At 40.4% G+C, this 26466-nt stretch overlaps 1 protein-coding gene across 1 annotated transcript in view; it reads right to left on the bottom strand.

Annotated features, from left to right (window-relative positions):
* wwk (anoctamin 8 white walker) overlaps nucleotides 1-24998 on the bottom strand; it is a 31843-nt gene extending 6845 nt beyond the window's left edge. The window contains exons 1-17 of the mRNA XM_073090217.1: nucleotides 24595-24998; nucleotides 23567-23695; nucleotides 18961-19090; nucleotides 18385-18490; nucleotides 13829-13967; nucleotides 13192-13308; nucleotides 12625-12731; nucleotides 11090-11193; nucleotides 10944-11025; nucleotides 10485-10637; nucleotides 9205-9322; nucleotides 7936-7991; nucleotides 6424-6498; nucleotides 6030-6162; nucleotides 5094-5266; nucleotides 3765-3962; nucleotides 256-387 (exon numbers count right to left, since the gene is read on the bottom strand). Coding sequence (XP_072946318.1) covers nucleotides 256-387; nucleotides 3765-3962; nucleotides 5094-5266; nucleotides 6030-6162; nucleotides 6424-6498; nucleotides 7936-7991; nucleotides 9205-9322; nucleotides 10485-10637; nucleotides 10944-11025; nucleotides 11090-11193; nucleotides 12625-12731; nucleotides 13192-13308; nucleotides 13829-13967; nucleotides 18385-18490; nucleotides 18961-19090; nucleotides 23567-23695; nucleotides 24595-24715 — 2073 coding nt within the window. The 5' untranslated portion in view covers nucleotides 24716-24998. The remainder of the gene's footprint in view (nucleotides 1-255; nucleotides 388-3764; nucleotides 3963-5093; nucleotides 5267-6029; nucleotides 6163-6423; nucleotides 6499-7935; nucleotides 7992-9204; nucleotides 9323-10484; nucleotides 10638-10943; nucleotides 11026-11089; nucleotides 11194-12624; nucleotides 12732-13191; nucleotides 13309-13828; nucleotides 13968-18384; nucleotides 18491-18960; nucleotides 19091-23566; nucleotides 23696-24594) is intronic.
* Between the last annotated feature and the right edge of the window lie 1468 nt (nucleotides 24999-26466).

The following is a 26466-nucleotide window of genomic DNA, read 5'->3' as shown; positions in this document are numbered from 1 at the left end:
TATTGGCCAGTACTAAATATACCGCTGACTACATATGCGGCACCTATGCACTTGGTAGAACTACGAAAATCTCTAATTTTATCGTACAATAGCTTTTTTTACAATATTATAAAGGTTTAAATGCTGCAGTTAAATTAATGCTTTTGCATTTCAATAAAGAACAAGAAGAATTAGATGAACGGAATATTCGTGAATTTTTTATGAGATTTATTGACATGAAAATCAATAAAAAATAGAACACAAAATAGAACTTACCTCCAAAGCTACAATGACAAGGATCCTTTGAGCTGGAGTGGCATCGGGGAGCAATCTATGCACGGGGCCAGAGAGCCCAATGAGAGCGCAGTTTACTAGCACCGCCACGGCTACCATTGCTTCCATTGCGTGCTAAAAAATTAGAAAAAGTAAATAAAATACTTGACCAAATAAATTACACAATAATATTTTTAACTAATGTTGTTTATTGAAATTAGAGATACGAGTGAAATAAACTAAAAGAAATTTATATTGATTGAAATGTCTCACTTCGGATGTCAAGCTCAAAAATAGTGAAAATATTAGTTGAACATTCAACAACTTAATTTTCAAATTATAAACGAACTATTCCATAGAATAAAATGACTAAGACGATCGCTTCATATTTAAGTCAGCCCATGAATGGATTCATCTTCGACGGTGTTTACGCCTCATACTCATGTAATCGCGGCACGACGGGGTGTGGTGTGGCGATAGGTGCGCCAGCATCGGCGACCATTTGCTCGACGGCGAAGCAGTTCACGAGGATAGTAGTCGAGGAAGGTTCGCGTCAATTTATTAGTGGAAAGGGTCGTCGCCCCGCATCCTCAACGGATAGTATGGTAGCGTCATGGAAACGCAGAGATGCTTTAGTTTGAAAATAGCTTTGAAGGTGGTACTTCCTCCTTCGAACTTGTTTTGCGGCTATACAAACCCAGCGCGTGAAGTGGCTCTTGACCAGCTCGTCATGGCCTAATCCTTCTCATTCTCAAAGAAGACACGTGCCCAGCAGTGCGACACTAATGGGTTGTTGATAAAGACGATGACGTGCCTCAGCCGCGTCAGGGCCCCCCAGCACCCACCTGCCAGCTGCCCACGCTGGAGACCCTCTCCCCGAAGGGCCGCTGCGCCACGTGGCACAGCTTGAAGGCGTCGGCGCGCACCTCGCACGCGTTGTTGAGCAGCGCGTCAGGGCCCCCCAGCACCCACCTGCCAGCTGCCCACGCTGGAGACCCTCTCCCCGAAGGGCCGCTGCGCCACGTGGCACAGCTTGAAGGCGTCGGCGCGCACCTCGCACGCGTTGTTGAGCAGCGCGTCAGGGCCCCCCAGCACCCACCTGCCAGCTGCCCACGCTGGAGACCCTCTCCCCGAAGGGCCGCTGCGCCACGTGGCACAGCTTGAAGGCGTCGGCGCGCACCTCGCACGCGTTGTTGAGCAGCGCGTCAGGGCCCCCCAGCACCCACCTGCCAGCTGCCCACGCTGGAGACCCTCTCCCCGAAGGGCCGCTGCGCCACGTGGCACAGCTTGAAGGCGTCGGCGCGCACCTCGCACGCGTTGTTGAGCAGCGCGTCAGGGCCCCCCAGCACCCACCTGCCAGCTGCCCACGCTGGAGACCCTCTCCCCGAAGGGCCGCTGCGCCACGTGGCACAGCTTGAAGGCGTCGGCGCGCACCTCGCACGCGTTGTTGAGCAGCGCGTCAGGGCCCCCCAGCACCCACCTGCCAGCTGCCCACGCTGGAGACCCTCTCCCCGAAGGGCCGCTGCGCCACGTGGCACAGCTTGAAGGCGTCGGCGCGCACCTCGCACGCGTTGTTGAGCAGCGCGTCAGGGCCCCCCAGCACCCACCTGCCAGCTGCCCACGCTGGAGACCCTCTCCCCGAAGGGCCGCTGCGCCACGTGGCACAGCTTGAAGGCGTCGGCGCGCACCTCGCACGCGTTGTTGAGCAGCGCGTCAGGGCCCCCCAGCACCCACCTGCCAGCTGCCCACGCTGGAGACCCTCTCCCCGAAGGGCCGCTGCGCCACGTGGCACAGCTTGAAGGCGTCGGCGCGCACCTCGCACGCGTTGTTGAGCAGCGCGTCAGGGCCCCCCAGCACCCACCTGCCAGCTGCCCACGCTGGAGACCCTCTCCCCGAAGGGCCGCTGCGCCACGTGGCACAGCTTGAAGGCGTCGGCGCGCACCTCGCACGCGTTGTTGAGCAGCGCGTCAGGGCCCCCCAGCACCCACCTGCCAGCTGCCCACGCTGGAGACCCTCTCCCCGAAGGGCCGCTGCGCCACGTGGCACAGCTTGAAGGCGTCGGCGCGCACCTCGCACGCGTTGTTGAGCAGCGCGTCAGGGCCCCCCAGCACCCACCTGCCAGCTGCCCACGCTGGAGACCCTCTCCCCGAAGGGCCGCTGCGCCACGTGGCACAGCTTGAAGGCGTCGGCGCGCACCTCGCACGCGTTGTTGAGCAGCGCGTCAGGGCCCCCCAGCACCCACCTGCCAGCTGCCCACGCTGGAGACCCTCTCCCCGAAGGGCCGCTGCGCCACGTGGCACAGCTTGAAGGCGTCGGCGCGCACCTCGCACGCGTTGTTGAGCAGCGCGTCAGGGCCCCCCAGCACCCACCTGCCAGCTGCCCACGCTGGAGACCCTCTCCCCGAAGGGCCGCTGCGCCACGTGGCACAGCTTGAAGGCGTCGGCACGCACCTCGCACGCGTTGTTGAGCAGCGCGTCAGGGCCCCCCAGCACCCACCTGCCAGCTGCCCACGCTGGAGACCCTCTCCCCGAAGGGCCGCTGCGCCACGTGGCACAGCTTGAAGGCGTCGGCGCGCACCTCGCACGCGTTGTTGAGCAGCGCGTCAGGGCCCCCCAGCACCCACCTGCCAGCTGCCCACGCTGGAGACCCTCTCCCCGAAGGGCCGCTGCGCCACGTGGCACAGCTTGAAGGCGTCGGCGCGCACCTCGCACGCGTTGTTGAGCAGCGCGTCAGGGCCCCCCAGCACCCACCTGCCAGCTGCCCACGCTGGAGACCCTCTCCCCGAAGGGCCGCTGCGCCACGTGGCACAGCTTGAAGGCGTCGGCGCGCACCTCGCACGCGTTGTTGAGCAGCGCGTCAGGGCCCCCCAGCACCCACCTGCCAGCTGCCCACGCTGGAGACCCTCTCCCCGAAGGGCCGCTGCGCCACGTGGCACAGCTTGAAGGCGTCGGCGCGCACCTCGCACGCGTTGTTGAGCAGCGCGTCAGGGCCCCCCAGCACCCACCTGCCAGCTGCCCACGCTGGAGACCCTCTCCCCGAAGGGCCGCTGCGCCACGTGGCACAGCTTGAAGGCGTCGGCGCGCACCTCGCACGCGTTGTTGAGCAGCGCGTCAGGGCCCCCCAGCACCCACCTGCCAGCTGCCCACGCTGGAGACCCTCTCCCCGAAGGGCCGCTGCGCCACGTGGCACAGCTTGAAGGCGTCGGCGCGCACCTCGCACGCGTTGTTGAGCAGCGCGTCAGGGCCCCCCAGCACCCACCTGCCAGCTGCCCACGCTGGAGACCCTCTCCCCGAAGGGCCGCTGCGCCACGTGGCACAGCTTGAAGGCGTCGGCGCGCACCTCGCACGCGTTGTTGAGCAGCGCGTCAGGGCCCCCCAGCACCCACCTGCCAGCTGCCCACGCTGGAGACCCTCTCCCCGAAGGGCCGCTGCGCCACGTGGCACAGCTTGAAGGCGTCGGCGCGCACCTCGCACGCGTTGTTGAGCAGCGCGTCAGGGCCCCCCAGCACCCACCTGCCAGCTGCCCACGCTGGAGACCCTCTCCCCGAAGGGCCGCTGCGCCACGTGGCACAGCTTGAAGGCGTCGGCGCGCACCTCGCACGCGTTGTTGAGCAGCGCGCACAGCGCCGCCAGCGGGAACGCGCACGAGAACAGCACCACGTGGCCCAGCTGCGTCAGCATCTCCAGGTACTCCGCGAACGTGCCCTCGTACTGGACAGGGAGAGAGGTAAGTGTTACTTTTAATGTAATAAGTATAAAATAAAAAACTAACTGACTGAACTGACTTCTATGTGACATAGAAGTAAAACAATTGAAATAAATGTTGGTTTAGTACATATTCCTGAAGATTTTTGAAGTCGGTTAAAAATGAAGGAACCGCCTAACCCCTTCTAGCGGTTAACCAGAGGCGGTTCGCAGAGGCGATTACCCAGTCGCCTCTGCGGACTTGATGCTTGTCGAGCGGGTGCTCGACAAGCATCAAGCAATCGTCTTGATAGTGCGACGATTTTGGTCTTATACTATTCTAATTTTGTGGTTGTTAAGTGTGTGTAATCACAAAAGGTTACGTATTAAACTGGAATAGCAGTTAGCCCCGCGGTAAGCCGCCCCCGCTGTTAACCGCTGCTTTCAAATATAAGGAACATTTTAAACAAACAATATATATATAATGGTATATACTCAGGTGAAATAAAGACGTAATTGCGTTTTCTGAAATAACAAAATCTTTTATTCATCACTTTTGTACACAAGTTTACTACAATTAACATATTTTAAACAGAATAGCTTACCTGAAATAACAAAAACAACATTTAAAGCCTTTACTTCTAGTTTAAATAATATTATACTTCTTTTTACATTAAGCAGGAGAATATTTTCCACGTATTTCTTTTATCTTCTAAAATTGATCGCCGGTGTCACTTACGTCACACTCACAGCTAATAGTTCCGTAGATTATATGATCACTGCATAAATAATAGAAATGGAATGTCACTAGCACAGATAGTGATATCCTTTACATATATAGTTGCAGTGAAATTCAGCCGACCGGTCGATCGCAGTCGGCACGGTTGGAAAGTCCAATATTCGAGCCCTGATCTTTTTCATATATTTATGTTAAAACTCTCAGAAGGAATTTCTTCATTAAATTATATATTTTAAAATTAGATGTCATATAGTAACTCAAAATAAGACTGAATAATCCAACGTTATAAAAAATAGAAAAAATATTTAAAAGTGTCATAAATTATCTATAACCGACAATTATATGATCTATACATGAATATAACCGTGAATATGACTAAAACTTGCTATAACGGCGTAGAATAACACCGAAATTCATACCTTAAACAATTGCGACTCGAGCTCAGCCTGGTGTATAACTTTCTGCCCCAACACAGTTTCAGAGTCCCGCCGCTCCTCCTTCTCCGCGCTGCCGTTGATTAGCATCTCTGGCGGTTCACCAGATGATGACGTCTTCTTATCAAACAGCTCGGTTAACTGAGCTGATGTTGGTACTGTAATTTATAAATATATCAGTAAAATATTAATAAAAACGTGTTTTAAGGGTGATTATAGGACGTTACGGTTGCTTTTGGGTAGCTGGATTTTTATATCTTTGTTGGCGGGAGTATAACCGTCCGCGAGTAGGAGGGGCGACGCGGGCGGGGATGCGGGGAGGGGAGGGGAGCGGGCGCCGGCGCCAGTGTTGACGCGCGCGCGCTCCGTACTTAATTTATCATAAAAAAGACAATAGTGTGTTCTCGATAAAGTGCTGTAACAGTTTTGATAGATCATTTACCGTTTGAGAAACGAATTAGCAGTGTGGCGCGAACCAAGCACAAATTAATTTGTTCAACATAAAACCTGAACAATCTTTATTTGTTAGTTTTAGTGTTATCAAAAGACAAGTGCACTGTATCGTAAACTAAATGTAAAGTTATTACCGTTGTAAATATCACAGAAAGGGTAATACAATGTATTCCAAATGTACTTATAGACGGTAGAACCGGGCAGGTACCTCCAACGGACCTATTTCTAGGTATCCTGCGGTGGCAGTGTGTGGATGCCGGCTGACATATATGAGGCGAACATCTTAGTACTTAGTACCAACGCATCTGTGGTCGGCTTCAGGTAGAATCTGTTCTATGGAGTTGATCACAGATGTTTTCGACACTGGCCATTTACTATCAGAACTGCACGCTTGTCTGGCACTTCAATCCTAAAAGAGAATTGGTTTTATATTCTTTTCGAAAATAATCTAAGTGCTACGTTACTCACTCTTGCTGGGACTCAGAGCACCGAACACGTCAACACATATCTTCGCCAATCGCAGATTTTCAATCAAGTAAGGCAAGGCAGACTCCTTCAGATTACCGATAATTTGTCTTGTGATAAGCAGGACGGCCAGTTGCTAAAATGAAATCCATGATCAAGTCTCATTATTAATCTATTGTGTACTGCTAGGCATAGGTCTCCTCTCAGGATGAGGAAGTTGAGAATATATTATAGTGAATTTAAATATGCAATATACACTAAATATATTTTTTAGCAGTTAGTTGCACCAAAAATCATGTCTGCGTCAAAAACAAAATAATAGAAGTAATATACAATTTAGTTACATCGTTTCATTAGACGAGGTAAATTATAAATATGTAACTTGAACAAAACATACCTCTTTCAACTTTTCCATGTCTTGCAGATAGAACGCAATGTAGAACAAACTCATGAATGAGTTCACGAATTGAAACTGCAATAGAAATTACAAATAGTACTTACACGATACACTAAATATACATTCTTCAAACAATACTAAATTTTCACATAAGCGCGTTATCACAGTGACGATTCACCAACGTATCGTAGGCGTTACGCAGCGGAACCGTCACGTATACGCAAGAGGTCTAAGCAACAATGCCACACAGTTGCTCAGCTTACAACGTTACACATTTCCATGCATTTTTAAGTTTAAACGCGCAACTAAAAAAACGTTAGTAAATCGTGACTCTGACAACGGCCTAAAGTCACTGGAAAATTGAATACAAGGCTTTAGTGTGAAGTTATGTTTAAAATTACTACATTGAAAGTACTACAACAATAACTACTCGTATATAATTTGAATGATGAATTCTGTGTTTGAGGTGAGGATTTGTATCGTGACATGAAAACAGATGGCAATTTTATTTTTGACTTTATAGTTTGTCTGACTGTACAAGATATATAAGATACCTTTTAAGAAATAAATAAAAAACAGATAAATAATACTTACATACGAAATATATGCATGAAGTTGTATGTGGAGTTTGAAGCATATTTTAATGTGGGTGTTATTATTATTATTTTAAATGTAATGTTTAGATTTATAGATGTAAATCCATATTTAACTAATAGTCATAATACAGTGGGAATCATCATTCCCACTTAATTATGACATTCATCAATGTTAATAGACTTTTTCCTGTCACGCAAGCTTTTGTACGCGGACCATTTGCATACAATCGTTTCAAAGATACTTTTCCTGTTACGCGATACACAGTTTGCAAAGTGCAGTGAATTACCGCGTGCAGATGGGACAGGCACGCGGGCGAACACTCGCGTGACAGGAAAGGAGCCCTAAATAAGATTATATCAGTGTATCTACTATGTTGTGATAATGGTGTATGAAGATCTACTGCTTGCAATAATTATAGGTTAGTTGAACCACGCTTATATAAATATAATAATATGTAATATTGTAGTATTACAATATGTATATTCGTGGACAAATGTGTGACGAATGTCCTATATTTTAGTCATTCTAGTATTCTAGTATTATATGTATGTGTGTTTAGTGAAAGTTGATGGATAAAAAATATTATTCTTTTATGAATTATTATTTTTAATATTTACATACAAACCTTCATATTTACTTCGTATACAAGCGTGGTTTAAAACTACATAACAAATTAGGCCATTATTAATTAAGCCTAAAACACGCCTCGCTGTTTACACAGCCTTAATCGTTAAGTCACATCAACATGCCAACTAAATTAAAAAAAAATGCGTGCGTATGCGCCGAAAACACCGTGCGTTTATTATTCCTAGTTAAAACTCGATTAACCGTTTCCATTTAGTCTACGCAGGCAAAGCATGATGTAAAGTTTAGCTTGTTCGTGGCGTTAATTCTCAAAGCTTATCAAATACAAACCAATGCTATTTTCACAATCAGGTGGTTCTCATACTTTGTCTCGAGTCGATAGTTCTCTGTTGAAATTTAAAATATCGGATGTTGCCATAATAGGGAATCAGTGTTGCCATTTTATTAATGCCATTTGTTGTTTTATCACGTCCGGTTCCATTTCGTAAGCAATAAAGAGAAAAAATAATATGCGCTATAGTATATATCGCTACTATACAGTATTATTTATACGCTACAAATATTTCTTAAGATTCTAACACTATTTATTTATACTGGTCATAATTACTGTTTACTTTTTAATTACGTTTTATCAATTTTAAGTTACTTTCTAATAGATCAAAGGGTGCTCCAAATTGTTCATATAATTCTAGAAGAATTCCATAAGATAATGAAGATCAAACATGCAAAAACTCAAATATTCTAATAGTGTTATAATAAATACTTGAAAATGTTGCTATTTAAAAAATCTCACACAAAAATTAACACACCAAATCATTAATTGATATTTTCAATTAGTTTTCAAGCAAACACTCCTATACCATACGAAATATGCAGCTAATTTTTTACATTCATTTATTAATATCATATTAAAGTATTTTAAAATACTTTTTGAACGCAAAATAAAGAGATTTTGGTAGAATATCAGAATAAAATGTCTGTACAAATAGGTAAATACTATATAAGTATTTAATAGAAATATTTTCGTTTCTGTGTATATCTAACGAATTATTATTTATTGTTATGGTGCTGATAAAATTACCTATGTTACTTACAGTGTGAGCACAAAGAAATAATACATAGAATATACGCAGTACAGAACTATTTCATTGGCTCAAGAACAACAAACGATTAATTAATTTTATATTTACCCCTCTTCGGAGGGTAGTATTTTCGAGCATTTGTATGTACGTCTCATTCTTTGTCACTGCCTACAGCCCAAACGGCTCGACGGATTTTAATATATGAGGTGTCGATGGATTCGTCTAAAATTAAGGTACAGCTTCAAAACAGGTCACTCCCACTGTTTTGAAGCTCGTTTTGAACCTGTTGTGTGGGACAGCTGTCAGGATTTTTGTTCTTATAGTATTTTTTATTTATTTATTAATTCTTTATTGACCAATAGAAAGTTGCGGTACAAAGCCGGACTTTTTGTTTTATACTTAAGTTAATTGTATTCAAACAGTTCTCACGCTGTAAGCAACATTTCTATCCTATACAAAGACCATCAAACTCCAAACCATAGACTACAGAACGCACACAGATATTGTATAAGCGTACCTTTGTCGTTGAGCCACCTGGCGATCCGCGCATAGACTTCCTCCTCTAGCGCTATTATGATGGCCAAAAACGCACGCGGTAACCAGCTGAAGTAAACGATATGAGATTCCCACCAGTCCTGTACATTAAAATAATACTTTTTAGTTTTTAACGTTAAATGTATAACTGGAGGAGACTGTTACGCACTAACGTGTGTAACTTACGCGTTATGTGTGGCTTATTTTAAAATGGTTGTCTCATAAACAAGGCAGTCAGTATAGTCACCTTTCCATCAAAATTCGGAATTTTTACGTAACAGAAACGGAATATATTATCCTCCTCGTCGAACCACCGTCTTCGTTGTTCTACCTCATTCCACCTCGTCGTTCCACTCATTGTAAGGCATGTGGGATATATCCCCCGCGCGCTGCTGCTACAGCCGACCCCTTCTGCCCCTGCGCTGCAGCCACGGTGACCCCCAGTTCCCCTGTGCTGGGGCCGCGCGACCCCCTGTCCCCCTGCGCTGCGGCCAAGGTGACCCCCAGTTCCCCTGTGCTGGGGCCGCGCGACCCCCTGTCCCCCTGCGCTGCGGCCACGGTGACCCCCTGTGCTGCGGCCACGGTGACCCCCTGTTCCCCTGCGCTGCGGCCACGGTGACCCCCTGTGCTGCGGCCACGGTGACCCCCTGTCCCCCTGCGCTGCGGCCGCGCGACCCCCGTCCTCCGCACACACGCACCTGCGCCCGCAGCAGCGCGAAGGTGGCCCCGGCGGCGAGGGCGAGGCAGCACAGCATGACGGGCAGCGACACGCAGTGCCGCCGCGCGACCCCCGTCCCCCGCACACACGCACCTGCGCCCGCAGCAGCGCGAAGGTGGCCCCGGCGGCGAGGGCGAGGCAGCACAGCATGACGGGCAGCGACACGCAGTGCCGCCGCGCGACCCCCGTCCTCCGCACACACGCACCTGCGCCCGCAGCAGCGCGAAGGTGGCCCCGGCGGCGAGGGCGAGGCAGCACAGCATGACGGGCAGCGACACGCAGTGCCGCCGCGCGACCCCCGTCCCCCGCACACACGCACCTGCGCCCGCAGCAGCGCGAAGGTGGCCCCGGCGGCGAGGGCGAGGCAGCACAGCATGACGGGCAGCGACACGCAGTGCCGCCGCGCGACCCCCGTCCCCCGCACACACGCACCTGCGCCCGCAGCAGCGCGAAGGTGGCCCCGGCGGCGAGGGCGAGGCAGCACAGCATGACGGGCAGCGACACGCAGTGCCGCCGCGCGACCCCCGTCCCCCGCACACACGCACCTGCGCCCGCAGCAGCGCGAAGGTGGCCCCGGCGGCGAGGGCGAGGCAGCACAGCATGACGGGCAGCGACACGCAGTGCCGCCACACGCGCCGCCGCCACGCCGCGTACTGCGGCTCCGGGCGCCCCGTCACCGGGCTGATGCTCATCTCGCCCTGAGGACATGTGCTTACGTCATCACTTTGCGACGGCCGATAACAGATGGCGCTACGTGTAGCCTGAATCACACTATTGAAGTTTTATACGTTTTTTCACGGGAAACTGATCCGAGTAAATATATTTTATTAACTATATGTCGATTTTAATGTTATGATTCACATGATGAAGTATTTTTATATGATTAATTGAAATTACAAAAGTAAATCACCCATAAAAATACAATTGAACAATATAAATTTAGACATGCAGTAGCGTATCAAACAAGCTAAAAAAAATAGCATCATGTATTATAATTTGATTACCTGAAACAACGGTCGTGGTTCTACTAACAGTTCATCTCTTTGATCCAGCGTTCCCCAGCGATACGCCAACACATTTGAATATCTGAAACAAACATTTTATTGAGAATTCGTAGAATACATAAATAACAATAATATTGAGTACATACCTCTTCCACGTCTCCAAGTAAACGCACGCCCACAACACATTGAACAATGAGAACAGAACGTGGGCTATATCTTTCCAATTGTCATTTGCTGTGCCAAGCCAAACCTGAAAATTATATTAGTATTATTTTTTATTTAAGGATGTTCTTATACAGGGTGAATTTTTAAAACGGGCCTTCAGGGCCAAATCCGAAACTATAAGGATTAGCGAAAAATGCTGAAAGGAGTTACGAGGCCGATTTTGATAAAAACTAAAACTGCATCATTAGTTTTTTTAAATTTTTTTCCTTAGCCGGGAATCGAACGAGATCATTTTGAAAAAAATGACACCTCTATATTATTCCACTATCTGATAGTGTCGCTTATAAGGATCAAATTCTGGGAAGTAATGTTATGTGACAAATCAAAGGAAAAGGAAAATTTTGAATAAAATACGTATTTTTCCATACATTGGCATACTAATCCTTAAGGATTATACATAACAAATGATTTATGTATAATTCTTTAGAAACAGACATAAGTCATACCATTGAAGTTTTGTTGGTTAATCAACTAATTATTCGATGTTATGACTATGACATACGGTTTAGTATGAGAAAGTAATAGTTTGGCAAATAAGTTACCGCCGTTTTTAGGATTTATTTTTTAATGAAAATAGATAACTGATTAAATAGTTAATTCTTATTGTTTGTTGTTTACAACTTCGTTTCAACGTTAAATATGATTTTCTATATTTATTTTTTTAGTAATCACTCGGATTTGACTCTAAAAAGTAATTCTCGCAAATTGTCAACTTTACATCTGTATTAAACGAAACTCCGCCCATACCAAGTAAATCTTATTGGTCCTAAAGATAACCTTAGCTAAGTCGGACATAAAAATATAAATTATTGGGAAACAAAACGTCCATTTCGAATGATTAGAAACATTGAGCCAAAAAAAATGTTAATACACGAAATGTTCAAATTAATGAATGGCGGGAACTTAACTGCCAAATTAATATGAAAAAAATATGTATCTTCTTAAAATTGAGGCTTTTCCTTTAGTTTGTCATTTATCATTACTTTCCAGATTTTGTTCCTTATAAGCAACACTATCAGATAGTGGAATAATATAGAGGGTGCATTTTTTTTCAAAATGAACTCGTTCGATTCCCGGTTAGGAAAAAAGTTATTTAAAAAAAGTAATGATGCAGTTTTAGTTTTTATCATAATCGGCTTCGTAACTCCTTTCAGCATTTTTCGCTAATCCTTATAGTTTCCGATTTGGACCTGAAGGCCCGTTTTAAAAATTCACCCTGTATATTGGTGAAAATAGATTTTTAGAGACTTAGTGAACTAAATCAAATGTTTATGTCTTATTACTGACAGACCCCAATCTTAAATATTTTTATGTATTCATTAAAGTTTGTTTTTTTATATTTTCGTAAACTTTACTATTACTTTAGATAATAACATAGAGACTATAAAATTACGCAAATAACGTAATGTATAATTTCAAAGGTATTTTCCAGAATTGGTTGGCAACAAAAACATACCCAAAATATAAAGCCAACGGCAGCTGGAACTGTCAACGACTGTGTGTAGTGTCCGAGCCAAGCGAAATACATTGCGATCTTAACACCGAAGTATTCTGCTATTTCATCTGCAATTTGGAAATAATATATTACAGAATAACTATAACCTGTTGTAGCATAGGTTAAAAAACGGTTAATAATTGTCCGTTATTAATACACAATTTAACCATTTTTACTGCCAAAGACAATTATGCAGAAAATGTCAAATGTCAATGTTTGCCCGAGTAAACATTTGTTTTGTTTTACATATAAATAATTTGTTATTTTTTTTTCTTATTTCAAAAATGATGGCATTGGATTGATTGCATATTGAAACCAAGCGCTAATATGGCTGGTATTAAATCCCAGGAATGATCTTTGAAATACGATTGCTAGTTTTATGGAGAAGGAAAACATGGCCTGGACAAATCACCTACACAGTAAGTTCTTCGTGTGTTTTGTGATTTTTATTGTGACATGAAATGTATGCCCAATAGGGAGTGAGAAATAGGTTAATGGTAAACACCAGTTGACCAAGCAGTTACTTACCTAAAGGCTGTGGAGTGAAGAGAGTCTTGACCCATTTCTTCCTCAAGTTCTCGAGGGTAGCTCTGTCGTGAAGCGGGAACATGCTCGCCACCACGCCTCTGCTTACACATGCTGGCACTGGAGTCATTCAGATGTGCATTGTCATTTGATTTGATTTTCAGATAATATCTTTCGAGATTTTTATTGCTGCTGGACAGTAAGTTTCTTGATTTTATACCTCAAAGTTAGGATATTATCAAAACAAATGTAAAGTTTTTGTACAGCATTATAAAAATAGAATCAACGTTAAACAACTTCAATTCTAATAAATAGACTGGCAGGTAAATAAATAAATACTTATGTTTATAAGTATTTTTTATTATCTTCACTTAGATATTTTACTGATCTTTGATGCAATAAAAGTATATGGGGAACACTCATTTAAGTTAACATTTAAGGTAAGTTAATTCATATCAGCTTAGTTCTCAGGGGCATGAGCTGATCTATGGTCGACCTCAAGTAAAATAATCTTATCTGGGGTTGATTACAGATGTCCATGGGCAGGAGCCACTTACCATCAGGTGGACTACATGCTTGTCTGCTACTCCTCGCTAAAAGACTCAATGTTGCACCTCTAAAGTAATATTATATAACGTACCTATACTTTGTCCAGGGCGTAAAGTAAGCGCCGGTTCGAGAGCGTGCTCATCGCCGGGTTCCGCACGCGCTGATTCCAACACGTGCTTCACCAGAGCACCCCGCTCTTGTGAGCTCAACAGCTCCGCTGCTGACGAGCCCTGTGGTGAAACGATTTGGTAATGCGAGAATACGTATTAAATATATATCCTTTTAAACCTTTGATTAAATCGTATTTTATTCATCGTATTTTACTCATAGTAAATTGTATTTTGCTCATCTAAGTTTACAACGAAAGAAAACGAAATTGAAATTGGTTCAGAAACGCTACTTATTAAAGGTTAGAAGAAATCGCGATGTTCTAGTTTTCCACGAAAAGTGACAAAATATTCCTTTTGTTTTATAATTATACTAAAACCTTCCTTGTAAAATATGGTTACAGATAACGATAATCTTAACCAAATAGAATCAGTCGTTTTTGAGAAAATCACGGACATACAAACATAAATGCATAACTGAAACTCTTTATTTAGAGTCTGTTAATAAATGAACGCATGAATTAATGAATAAGTAATGTATAGAGGGTAAGAAAAGTACCTGCGTGGTTTTGAAAGAACCCTTCGTGAATAAATAATCAATTCACGTTTAAAAGAGGTGAAGTTCGAAGAGGACAAAAAATTTAAAGTGTCGAGTATGTATTTTTTTTTTATCAAATACGTTGTGACAATTACTTTTCATTATTGACAGTTCATATTTATTTAAAATTTACCCTTATACCGCATATTAAAGTACAAATATTGTCATATAACCAAGTAAATTTAGCTGGTGAAATACTGAGAGCCTAATGACAAAACCACACCATATCGCCATAGACCTTGGGCGCAGTCAATTGTATTCTATTGTAACGGAAACGCGTACTCATTTATTAATGAGAATTGACACATACAGTCGTCCAACTCACAATATTTTATAGGTAAACCAAAAGTATGTATAAACGTATTTCAAAAATGTCTTATTTTGAGCCTATCGTTTCACAACACACAGTTTATCTTTAAATCATTCCCTTAAGCATACTCTTTTATGGATAAACTAAAATAATATAAAAACTTATTTCAATCATGTCTTATTCATTGCCTACAGTTTACAAGTTTACAAAAACTACACAATTTATATCTAAATCTCCCCCTAAAATATACTCTAAGACACATTACATAACTTCAAACAGATAGATACGACCAGCGAAAAAATATTACAGTGGGCGTAAGATGCCCCAGAGAGATAGTCCAAGAATTGAATAAGACGAATAGCGGCGAATTTTTCGCGAGATACCGCCGTGAGCCGTGACCCGAAAGAGTGAGCTGTTAAACGGAATTCTTAAAGACATTCCAAGGTATATTTAAAGATAGTAAAGATCGTTAGCTCCGAATACACCACCGCCACACCTATTTCTACCTAATGAAGGTGGTAGAACCCTTTGTGGTTCGACTCCGGCGGCACCACCGCCACACCTATTTCTACCTAATAACAGTAGCAAACTTATGATTATATGTCAAATCTACTATTAGGCTTCCTCAATTTTCATGACTTAGGTTAGCTCTGGTGGTAATGGGTTGAAAATTGCTATGTTTTTGATATAAGGATTTGAGATAAGTAGCATCTTATACGTCCGAGCTCAGATGGGATACCTATCCTATTTGGGATTGATTGCACTAGTTCTATGGGCGGCAGCGACGACTTACCATCAGTTGAACTACATGCTCCTTTGTTAAATCAATTGCATACAAAAAAAAAAATGCCTTAAGTTAAATATAAACCGCTAGCATTGAAAAGGTGGTAGCTATAAAGACTTTTAATAAATAATTTTTATATCATCATAAAATGTGCGAAATGTTGGTTTCTTTGTTCGAAAAATGTTTGCAATCCCTGCGACAGCGAAACCTGTAAGCAATTGAGATTTACCGCTAAGATTAATGTCAAATGGCTTTTAAGCGCCAGATCGTAAGGGCTCTTGTGGCTGAAGGAAATGTCTTCGGAGGTAATTTTACGTTTTATTTCAAGTCTTGTAATTTTCAAAAATACGTGACATACGTGTTCTTTGCCCGAATTTTGACGGTAATGTTTTTCAAGCAATTTATGTATACATGTACGAGTATGTCTGATTCTTTGAAATGCCTATATTATTACCTTCATTAACTAGCCATTATTGTCCCAAACCTAGGCAAGCGTCTCCTCTCAGAGTAAGGAAGATTAAGCCATAGTCTGCCGCGATGGGAAAGTGCAAATTGGTATAGACACAAATTGCCACAATTGCCGCCACGACGACCCGCGTGGCGGAGCGGTCACCATACCGGTCTGACGCGCAGAGGGTTCCCGGTTCGATCCCCGGCCAGACAGATTTCTAAATGATGAATTCAGATTTCTGTTTCTGGGTCTGGATGTTTGTGTACTTGTCTCTGTGTGTGTCCATAGCACCCACGATACAGGGAATCCTAGTGTGGGGCTGTGAGTGTAGAAAGCGTTTTTTTAATTATAACTATTTTTTAAGTATTTTCAGGTGTTTAAATGCAATAAACTACATAATAACGCAACATTTTGGTTAAATGGCACATACGTGTTTGTAAACGCAATTAATTTCAATAAATGTCATATTACAGCCAAGCGACGCTAAAATACTACGTATGGCATAGCACAAATATGTATGGCGAAAATTGGCACCTTTCCCATTCCTACTTCCCTTGGGCATGAATAATTCACGAAAACTTCAGTCCATTCCTAGATATAACACAACCGGCAATAAAGCATCAAGTTTATTACGGTTTGACGGTAATATTGATACTAGGTTCAACGTACGAATCTACCCGTGTGAGGTTTTAAATTTTTTAAAACCCCCTATATTTTCGGAGTACAAAATACTTTGCACTTTCACACGAAAGTAACATGTAATATTATTAACAGAAAGTCGATGATTTATTTGTGTGAGAAAGTATCAACGTGATGTTTGATACGAGACTTGAGACGGATAATTACTTGGTAATTAATGAACTACTCTTTATATTTTTTTTATCAATAAAAATGAAATGTTTCATGGAAATAAGGACATTGAACTTATAACATGTCAATTATATTTGATATTTCATTCTTTTTCACATTTAATGATGTTTTTTTGTAAGCAATGGAATGTTACAAATTTCGATATTTAACGAAATGCCTAGGCAGATATTAAAATAGCTGATGTGACAAGTGGTATATACTTTTATTCGTATATCTCACTTATCATTGGACATAACGTGACCTAATAATACCGCTATGAGACATAAAAATCCCGCATACCAGCACAGAGGCTCGATCATATGGTTAAATACTCTTACTAGGAAAGTGGAGTATATCTCTAGGCATTTGATCAAATGTCGAATTCCATCACACACCAGTGACATTATAAGTACATATCTTACATATCGACAGGTATAGCCTACCGAGCACTTTGCTTAAGTGGGCCTACGTAGCTGGTTGGGTCAGACATCCTAGGGAGACGGCGAGCACTCTTGACCCCACTTAATATAAGCGTGTGCCGTAAGATCCATAACGACGTTTCGTTGGTAGCATATTGAGTCGTAAAATATTTTTGTATCTCTGGAGGAGTAGCTTTGTTTTAGTGTTCTAGACAACAACATAATAATAAATAGATCAAGTCTGTTTGTCTATCCAATGATTTCTTTATTCATTCGTTAAAATTTATTATATAATAATTAAAAGCTTTAGTCTTAGAAGGTATACAATCTAATAGTAAACGTATTTTTCACACAATGTTTACTTGATTAATGGTAATCACTGAATAATTGTGTTTCAAAATAGAATCGAGTATAGGAACTATAGCCATTTAATTAAATGTCGAATTCCATCACAGGCCAGTGACATCACAAGTACATATCGACAGGTATAGCCTACCGAGCACTTTGCTTAAGTGGGCCTACGTAGCTGGTTGGGTCAGACATCCTAAGGAGAGCACTCTTGACCCCACTTAATATAAGCGTGTGCCGTAAGATCCATAACGACGTTTCGTTGGTAGCATATTGAGTCGTAAAATATTTTTATATTGCTGGAGGAGTAGCTTTGTTTTAGTGTTTTAGGCAACAACAGGAAAAAATGTGTATTTCTGTTTCTCTATCCAATGATATTTTAATTCATTCAAAAATATATTAATAATAGTAAACGTATTTTAAACTTAATGTTTCTTTGATTAATAGCAAAGCATCAGAAAACAAAATCATTAAAAAATCCGAAAAAATCATCAACTCTATGGGTATTAATTTCCGATAATACATTTTTGTATCAATGTTGGACCAATGGATGTGTGTGATAGGTCTTCTACCCATAACTGGAGCATAGCTTCCCTAAAAACTATATAAGCGAGAAGAAAAAGCTAGTATGCTTTGGGGAAACCAGCTAATCCTGCTCACTTTTAAAGGAGAACCGCGCCCAGCAGTGAGACATTAACGGATTCACGAAACCCAAAGTAAGATTTTGGAGATACTAATATATATATATATATATTTTTCAATTAATGTATAATATACATACCCGTTGAAAACAATGCATATCCCGTACAGTGAATTCCTTGTATCCACCTCCAAACTCTGGTTTCAGCAGTTTGGGCAAGTGGATTTCTTCAGCTGTCTGCAGAAGCCTGAACAAATGGAATAATATTGCGTGAGAATTTGCTTTGCTCATGTATGTTTATATAATATGTGTAGCGCCAATACCGAAAAAAAAACTTCAGAATGCCGACGCCAATAGGTGCACAAAAATTTTATTTCGGATACGAAGTATTTAATAAAATTCTAACTAGCGTTAATGAGTACCAAAGTGTATGTGTGTAAAAACATGAAACTAATCTCAGGTTTTAGGTTAAGGGTCAAAATATTTTGACTAATTATTGTGACCCATTCTTGTCTATTATGATTTGCCTTGCATTTCGCTGGCCTTATTTTTGACTCTCTAGCTTCTTTACTCTTTAATTCTTAGCCTTTTTTAAATAGTTTTGAAAAAAGATTATATACGAGTATATTTTTTTAAATACATATCGACGTACAAATCTTCAGTTAATAAGTGATTAATTCAAAAAGCGTTTATCAAAAGTATCAGATCTGAACTCACACGTCATCATCAGCCGTGATATAGAAGGCGGAGCATTGCGACGAGGCGTGTTGGCGCACGTACACTCGGAGACGAGGCCGGCTGCCGCGGAGCTTCTGCAGCAACCATAGCAGCATACTATCCGGGAGACCTGTGGTGGATGGACATAAAATTAATAATGATAGAGAGAACATCATCATCGACCCATTACTGTCCCACTGCTGGGCACGGGTCTCCTCTCAGAATGAGAAGGATTAGGTCATAGTCTACCGCGCTGGCGAAGTGCGTATTGGTAGACTTCACATACTTTTGAAAACTTTTTTTTTTTATTTCTTAGGCATGCAAGTTTCCTCACGATGTTTCCTTCACCGTTTAAGCAAGTTATAATAATTTTTTAATACGCACATAACTTTGAAAATTCAGAGGTACCTGGTATTTGTACCTCGGACCCCTCGATCAAGAAACCGACTATCCCACTAGGCTATCATTGCGTTTTAGAGAAGACAAAACTATTGATTAATTTAAAGTTTTATCTCTATTTTAAGTGTCATTTTTTAACGCTGTCTACACTCACAGCCCCACACTAGGATTCCCTACTGTCGTGGGTGCCATGGGCATACACATAGACTTACACCCAGACCCAGGAACAGAAATCTAAAATCATCAGCATTAGATATCTGCCTGGCCGGGGATCGAACCCGGAAATCTCTACGCGTCAAACCGGTATGGTGACCGCTCTGCCACTTGTGTCGTCGATTTTAATGCTCACGTTTTCTCTCTGCATCTCTATCTCTTCTGAAGTTTAGTGAACAATGGAATTGGAATATGTATTCGTATTATGTTTTGTCTTTACAAAAATAGAAATTCCATGCGCATGCCAGCGGAAATTCGTATACAAAAGTAGTAATTACTTTAATAACTTAGTGGTATTTGACTTTGAACGATAAGAGGGTTCCTACGATATTTCACATTGTTACGTCGTAATTTGTAATTCACGATACGTCACGCCATTTCAGCTGCACGTATCAATTAACTGAGTAAATCGATCAATCATTCACTTACTCTTTTTGTATGAACGATAAAATACAATACCACATTGTCGATACTTCCTAAACGTATAACCGAGGAGGCATTCTGCCAAATTCGTGATCACCGTGGTCGTTACATGGCGAAGCATATTGATTTTCTATTTCTACAACATTAGCTACGAACAAATAGTTGCGTGCCTTGGTAAATAAGAGTATTTATAGTGACGGCAACAAATACTTTTGTTATGGTACCACACGCCGTAGGCTCATTACGGGCTTGATTTGTGGGCATAGACTGTTAATGGTATTAAGGAATGCTAGGAAAACGTAGACTATTTTATAAGTATTAATAAAGAGGAATTCTGCCTGAGCCTATTTTGCCTGTAGTGAGTTACTGTTCTTGAGGCTTGTATTAGAATTTAGAACGTCTCTCCACAACTTTGTAACCATAACACATTTGCGCTTAACACTTGATATAATGAAGAAATAGCTATGGAGGTGGTGCCTCCGGAGCCGAACCACGAAGGATCGTAGCTATTCAATGATATTGCATTGATATTGTGACAGCAGATCCGCAATCGGGCTTATACTCGTACCTTATATCAACCCTCCTAGGTATGATCGCAAAGCCGCAGTAACTTATGTCCAGTCCTTTTAACTTTTGTGTCGAATTAATTTTTTTTTATAATATAGGCAGTAGCAGACGAGCATACAGTCCACCTGATGGCAAGGGGCTACTGCCGCCCATGGACATCTGTAATCAACCCCAGATAGGAATAGATATTCCTACCTGAGGTTGGCCACAGATGCGCTGCTACCCCTGAGGACTAAGCTGGAACGCCTCGAAAAAGTATGTCTCCCTTACCACACCCTTCAAAACGGAACACAGCAGCGCCCAACACTGCTATTATTAGGCAGAAATAGGTGTGGCGGTGGTGGTGCCGGAGTCGAACCACAAAGGGTTCTACCACCTTCTAAATAAAGATATACTCGTACTTAAAGGTGGTAAAACGGCGGCGGTGGTATAAAGTTTAAAAAGTACAACTGGCCTCGGTTGAATTGTTAAAAGTTTCGCCGTTCAACTATAACGGTTTGGAGATTAACTGAATTAGAATACTGAAAGTCACGGTCAAGTCTGTTAGTAGTCTCTCGAGAATCTTGATTAAAATCGCGACTAATTTTAAGTTAAAATTGCTGGTTAAAACGTTTAAAGGAAAAATAGATTTGGCTATATTGTAATAAGTTTCATCAGTCAAGTTAACGGTTATCAAATGAAATAACTTTGTATACCTATCCGACTGTTTCCCCAACTGAGACTTGGATCAAGTATAGATAAGCTAGATATTTATATCCTAGATATTTTGTAGGTACATAAAATTTATGCCCAAGGCGGCACCAATACCCAATATCCACGTACATAAAAAACAAATATAACTGTCTGTTCTTTCCACGTAAGCATTAACTTTAAAAAATGGCGATTCGATATTTCGATAATACATAAATACTTTAACTCTTTCTAAGACTTGGCGAAACTTTGAGTCTTGGCGAGCGCACACGGCTGCAGCCATTTGTAAGAAAACTAGACGACTCATAAAGTTCTCCTGGCGTTAAGCCGATCGCAAACATTGATCTTATGGATGTAGGGAACTTATATCTTTCTAATGTTACGTCGCGAAGTATTCCCGTAGGTGTCATATACTTAATCTTAGTATTTTGTTGTGGGTGTTCACTTGTTAACTTTGGCGATAAAAGCTCATATTTTTAACCGACTGCGGAAGGTAATGCTTTTCGAGCATATGTATACAGTGTATATATGTACATATGTCTCTATGATTTTAAAATATGAGGTGTCGTTGAATTTGCCTAAATTGTGGGAGTGTTTAGGCTATATTTTTAAGCAATCCGGCTTTGTTTTACAATATGTTTCTAGTATAGAAATCTAACCTAAACCATGCGTCTATATATTGCAAAAGAAGAATCTTAGCTACTAATTAGCTTGTCCATTTCTAACAAAATGTAAAGTAACAAAGCAATGAAATTCACAGCACACAAACACTAAAAAGGAAATATTAAATTATTTTTAGAAACTATATTTGTAAGCATAATCGACCATTCCCTTCATGCCTGAACACAACAGTGCAAACACGATTGACCCAGAATATAATATAATATAACACGGCTTATTTAAAAACCACGCAGCCAGGAGAACAGCCTAAATTACAAAACACATTAGTGGGCAACATTTGCCGGCTATCCATTTATATAAATGCTGATGTCGTTTAAGTGACAAGGGGAACATTGGCCTTGGTTCGAACGGAAGGAGTTGCCAAAAGGGGCTTAACACGGGAAATGTTTGTAGGCTTTAGCGGGTATAATTTTGTTAAACGCCACGATTTGTAAAGCGCTTAAAGCTAATTGACGCTAGTTTTTTGAATGATGCTTTTAATTAAGCAGCGCCGAGGTCGATTAGTCATTATATGAGTAACACGTAGCGTCATTTGATTTTGCCAGCTCCCACGTGCATTTTATAAATGGGTAATTTTTCGCTTCATATTCAAGGCTTTAGGATAACAAAGTATTATGGAAAAGAAATACTTAAGGAAAGGAAATAAAGAATAACTTGTGTGTCTCGTATTGAATTCGTTCAATTTTAATTTAGGTATATGAAAAAATGTCATTCACTTTTCCATTAAAATGTTTTACGGGCATTAACTTTTTCTTTAATATTGTAATTGTAAATGAAAGCTAGTCTGCGAAGCTCTGAGCGTATACGCCATACTAATACACTGTGCATAAGAAAAGATTCGGTTAATTGATCAGTCAATTTCCGGAACCTTGTCTCCGCCCGAATGCTGACGACGTAGCGAGTGTTAGGTCGTTAGCTCACAAATTAGGAACACATTCATGTAGAGGACAAAATTGGACCAACCAACTAAAGATGCAGTGTTTTATTCTTCTATTCTCAGTAATATATTTACATGTATTTAATTAATACATACATAGAAACCCCAAATACTATCTGTCAGTGGAGTCTTCTAAAAATGTATATCATTAAAGGTCAACAGATCACATATTTCCTTAAAGAAGTCAGTTAAAAGCACTGCCTTACTTTACTTTCTGTCTGTTATGGCTAACTTTTGCTACTACTTATACATTCCTTCTTAAATTGGTGGTAATTCCAATTAGGAAATTCCTTATGATATTTGAACAAACATTCCTTATGATATTTGAAAGAATAAGTATTGTAGTAAATGTATAACTACCCTAATTTGCATATCCAAATGGGTTAAATAAACTCTGTTTAACTAAGATAAGACATACCCACATACAAGTAACAAACAACTGCTGTATATGATTACTGTAATCAACCCCCCATTAAAATTCAACTCTTACCTGAGGTTAGCTACAAATACATTGCTACCCATGCTCCTTTGGACAGAAGGCAGCAGCAGTTTACACAGCTGTTATTAGGCGGAAATAAATATACCAATGGTGCCGCCAGATTCAAACCACTGAGGGTTTTACTACATACATTGATGCGGTGATAGTGTATTCCTCCACTATTTTAGCATGTGATAATGTATAAATACTAGAATTACCTTTAGGGAAAATGAGAACAACATCTGTTTGTTGTGTCGGTGTAGAATGCAGAAGTAAGCGCCTGGGGTGCATCAGATGAGCTCCCAATTGACCGGCCATCGGTAGGCGCCTCCGGAGCTCCCTTCCCGCTATAAATAACGGAATATGTTAAAATAGTACCATAATTATTTTTCGAAATTGAACCAAGAAGGATTCTATCACCATAATTTATAATTATATAATTACTTAATTAATATTTTTTTAATACATAATAATTTATATTGCTTATGGGTATTGCTTTAGAAATTAAATTAATTATTACCTCATTTAATTACAATAATTAATTAATAATTGTATTAAATTGAGATATTTGATTCTATGCTAGAATGTGATGTCGCTTACGCCATCTTGCTACAGCTTAATAAACTTGTTCGAAATTTTAAAAGAAATAAGAATAACACCCTTTAAAATTATGTAAAAAGGTTTTGGTAAAAACTTTTTTATATTCCATCCATTTAACTCAAATATTTATGAAATAGTCTCCACAATGTGAGCAAGATGAGTTAGTTCACAATTTCAATAATTTTTTAATGCAGTATTTCCAAAAAAAAAGGACATTATTTCAATATTTATGATAATTTTTGTTTTATTGAATATTGTATAACTTGGCTTCCTTTAAATGAATTATTTCAAGCAACTTTTTTTAATAACATAGTTTTTAAACACTTTTTGTTAAGTTATATTTTATTATTATTCGTTGAGAATGAAGGCGGCTTCTCATTGTTTTAATCAAAATAGCAGTAAGTTGAATGAACAATATTTTGACATTGCAATTTGGTATAAATAATGATTAATTACTTTAGATACCTAGAGGAGGTATTAAATTTTTATTTTTATGAAAAATATTAATAACAAAAAGTTTTGATTAAATTAACTGTGAATTAAGTATGAATAAATTATCTTTTATGTTATATTATTTATTAAATAATATCGTGGCAAATAATTATTTTTAAGAGCCAAATATAGTATCTATAAATTTATTACTTACCACTATCCAACTTGTCCTTTGCGAATTCCGCAAAAGACTTGTGCTCTTGAGGGGAGGAATGGGAACTGCTTTCGTAATCATCTTTTTCATGATTTCCCACAACTCGATTTTCATTCTCCATCACTACTTTTTAATAAGTTCCGCGGGAAATTGAGAAACGCGCACAAAGAGTCTTTCGTTCTCCTATAATCTTACATCATCGATCATAATAGCACGCAACAACATAAGTACGCAAATACATTTTCGGAAAATATACTACAACAAATCAAACAATATTGGTAGTAAAACAAGTACTACAATGGACTAATAAACATGTTTTCCGAATGTTTTCACCGGATAACATTACAAGTGACAAAATTCCCCGACAAACAGACAACAACTAGCTGTCATAATTCAAAATTGATTTTTTGGCCGCCATTGTATTATTATTTTGTTGCCATATACAAGAGAGTTTTGAATCAAAACTTTGTTGTTGATTATATTTTCTTGAACTTTATTTCAAATTAAAAATTGCCTTTAGTTTGAAGTGTTAAAAAAATTAATAGTTAATTTGTTCATCACATTAATCAATAATGTTAAGAGTTAACTTGGCTGTAATTATTAGGGTACTTGTACACGTTAATGAAAAAAGAAACAGTATTATCCTATTAAATTTAGAAGACTCATATTTACATATTTCGTCTTTGTTACTTCTATAAGACATATATAGCTCTATCTCGCCACGTCGATAATTAAAGGGATACTTAAACCAGTTGTAGTGTGTTATCTTCGTTTTCCATTATTTTGAAGTAAGACTCAATCTCAAACTCAAAGTCAAAGCAAATCGCAAATTCGTTCTCAAAGCTCGACCGTATCGAAACGATTTATTATTTATTTAATTTGCGGGATGGATGACAGCGGGACATTCAGAATCCCTTTTTTACATCAATATTTACGATACTATGGAGGGGTTATTAACGAGAAAGATATCATCCCTTGTCCTGAAGATTCTCAGGTAAGTGATTTCAACATCCTGACCTTTCTTCCTCATCATTACAAATTTTTCAAAGCTATTGTAATCCATAAGGTATTATATCCGTTAATTGTTTAGCTTTGCCATCCTAGGAACGTAAAAATTACATAAAATACGTTGCAATAACAAAGCGATTAAAATGTTAGTATGTCGGTCAACTTTCGCAAAACAGCTGTTCACCGTCATAAGCGAGATACTTAGTGAAACAGCTGAGTGTGTGTCATCTTGTTTTTTGTTCCGTATTGTTTGTAAAGAAAATAACGTTCTGACAAAAACTTGAAGGTCATATGGTAATGATTTTCGATCGTTAGAAGTATACAGGTTGCTGAATAATGGTATTTCGTTTTTGTATTAAACTGTACTATCTTTTACTATTGTCTTATTTAGATATACAGTATTTTTGTAAGATGAAATAACATTCGTCTTATATTTCTATAATAGAAGCGAACTAATAAATTATAATGTAATAATAATGATGAATTGAATTAAATTATAGATATGAAAAGTCTAAAAAATATAAAAATATATTTTTCAGTTTGTTTGATTTAAAAAATTCCAATGAAAAAAAACCTATTGCAAACATGTTTTTAGTGTAATTAGTCAAACCAAGGCCATAGCTAATTTATCTAATATTTGTCATAAGAACAAATATTTACTTATTAAAAATGTACTTTGTCCTCTTGATAATATATTAAAAAAACTAATATATTGTTGCTTTAGTTCTAATACAGCAAAACTCAGAAAATTGGTATTTTGAGTTATACATACAAAGAATAGAAAATTGAAAGACACATTGTGTATTGACTTGGACAAATACCTTGTGAAAACTATGGGTAAATTAGAGTTACTTAATACTCAAA

The sequence above is a fragment of the Epargyreus clarus genome, unplaced genomic scaffold, assembly GCF_041222505.1.
Source record: "Epargyreus clarus isolate Ecla_fem2 unplaced genomic scaffold, WU_Ecla_fem_2.2 ptg000032l, whole genome shotgun sequence".
NCBI classification, from domain to species: Eukaryota; Metazoa; Arthropoda; class Insecta; order Lepidoptera; family Hesperiidae; genus Epargyreus; species Epargyreus clarus.
The sequence above is the reverse complement of the archived record's forward strand: the minus strand, read 5'-3'. Positions and strand labels throughout refer to the sequence as shown.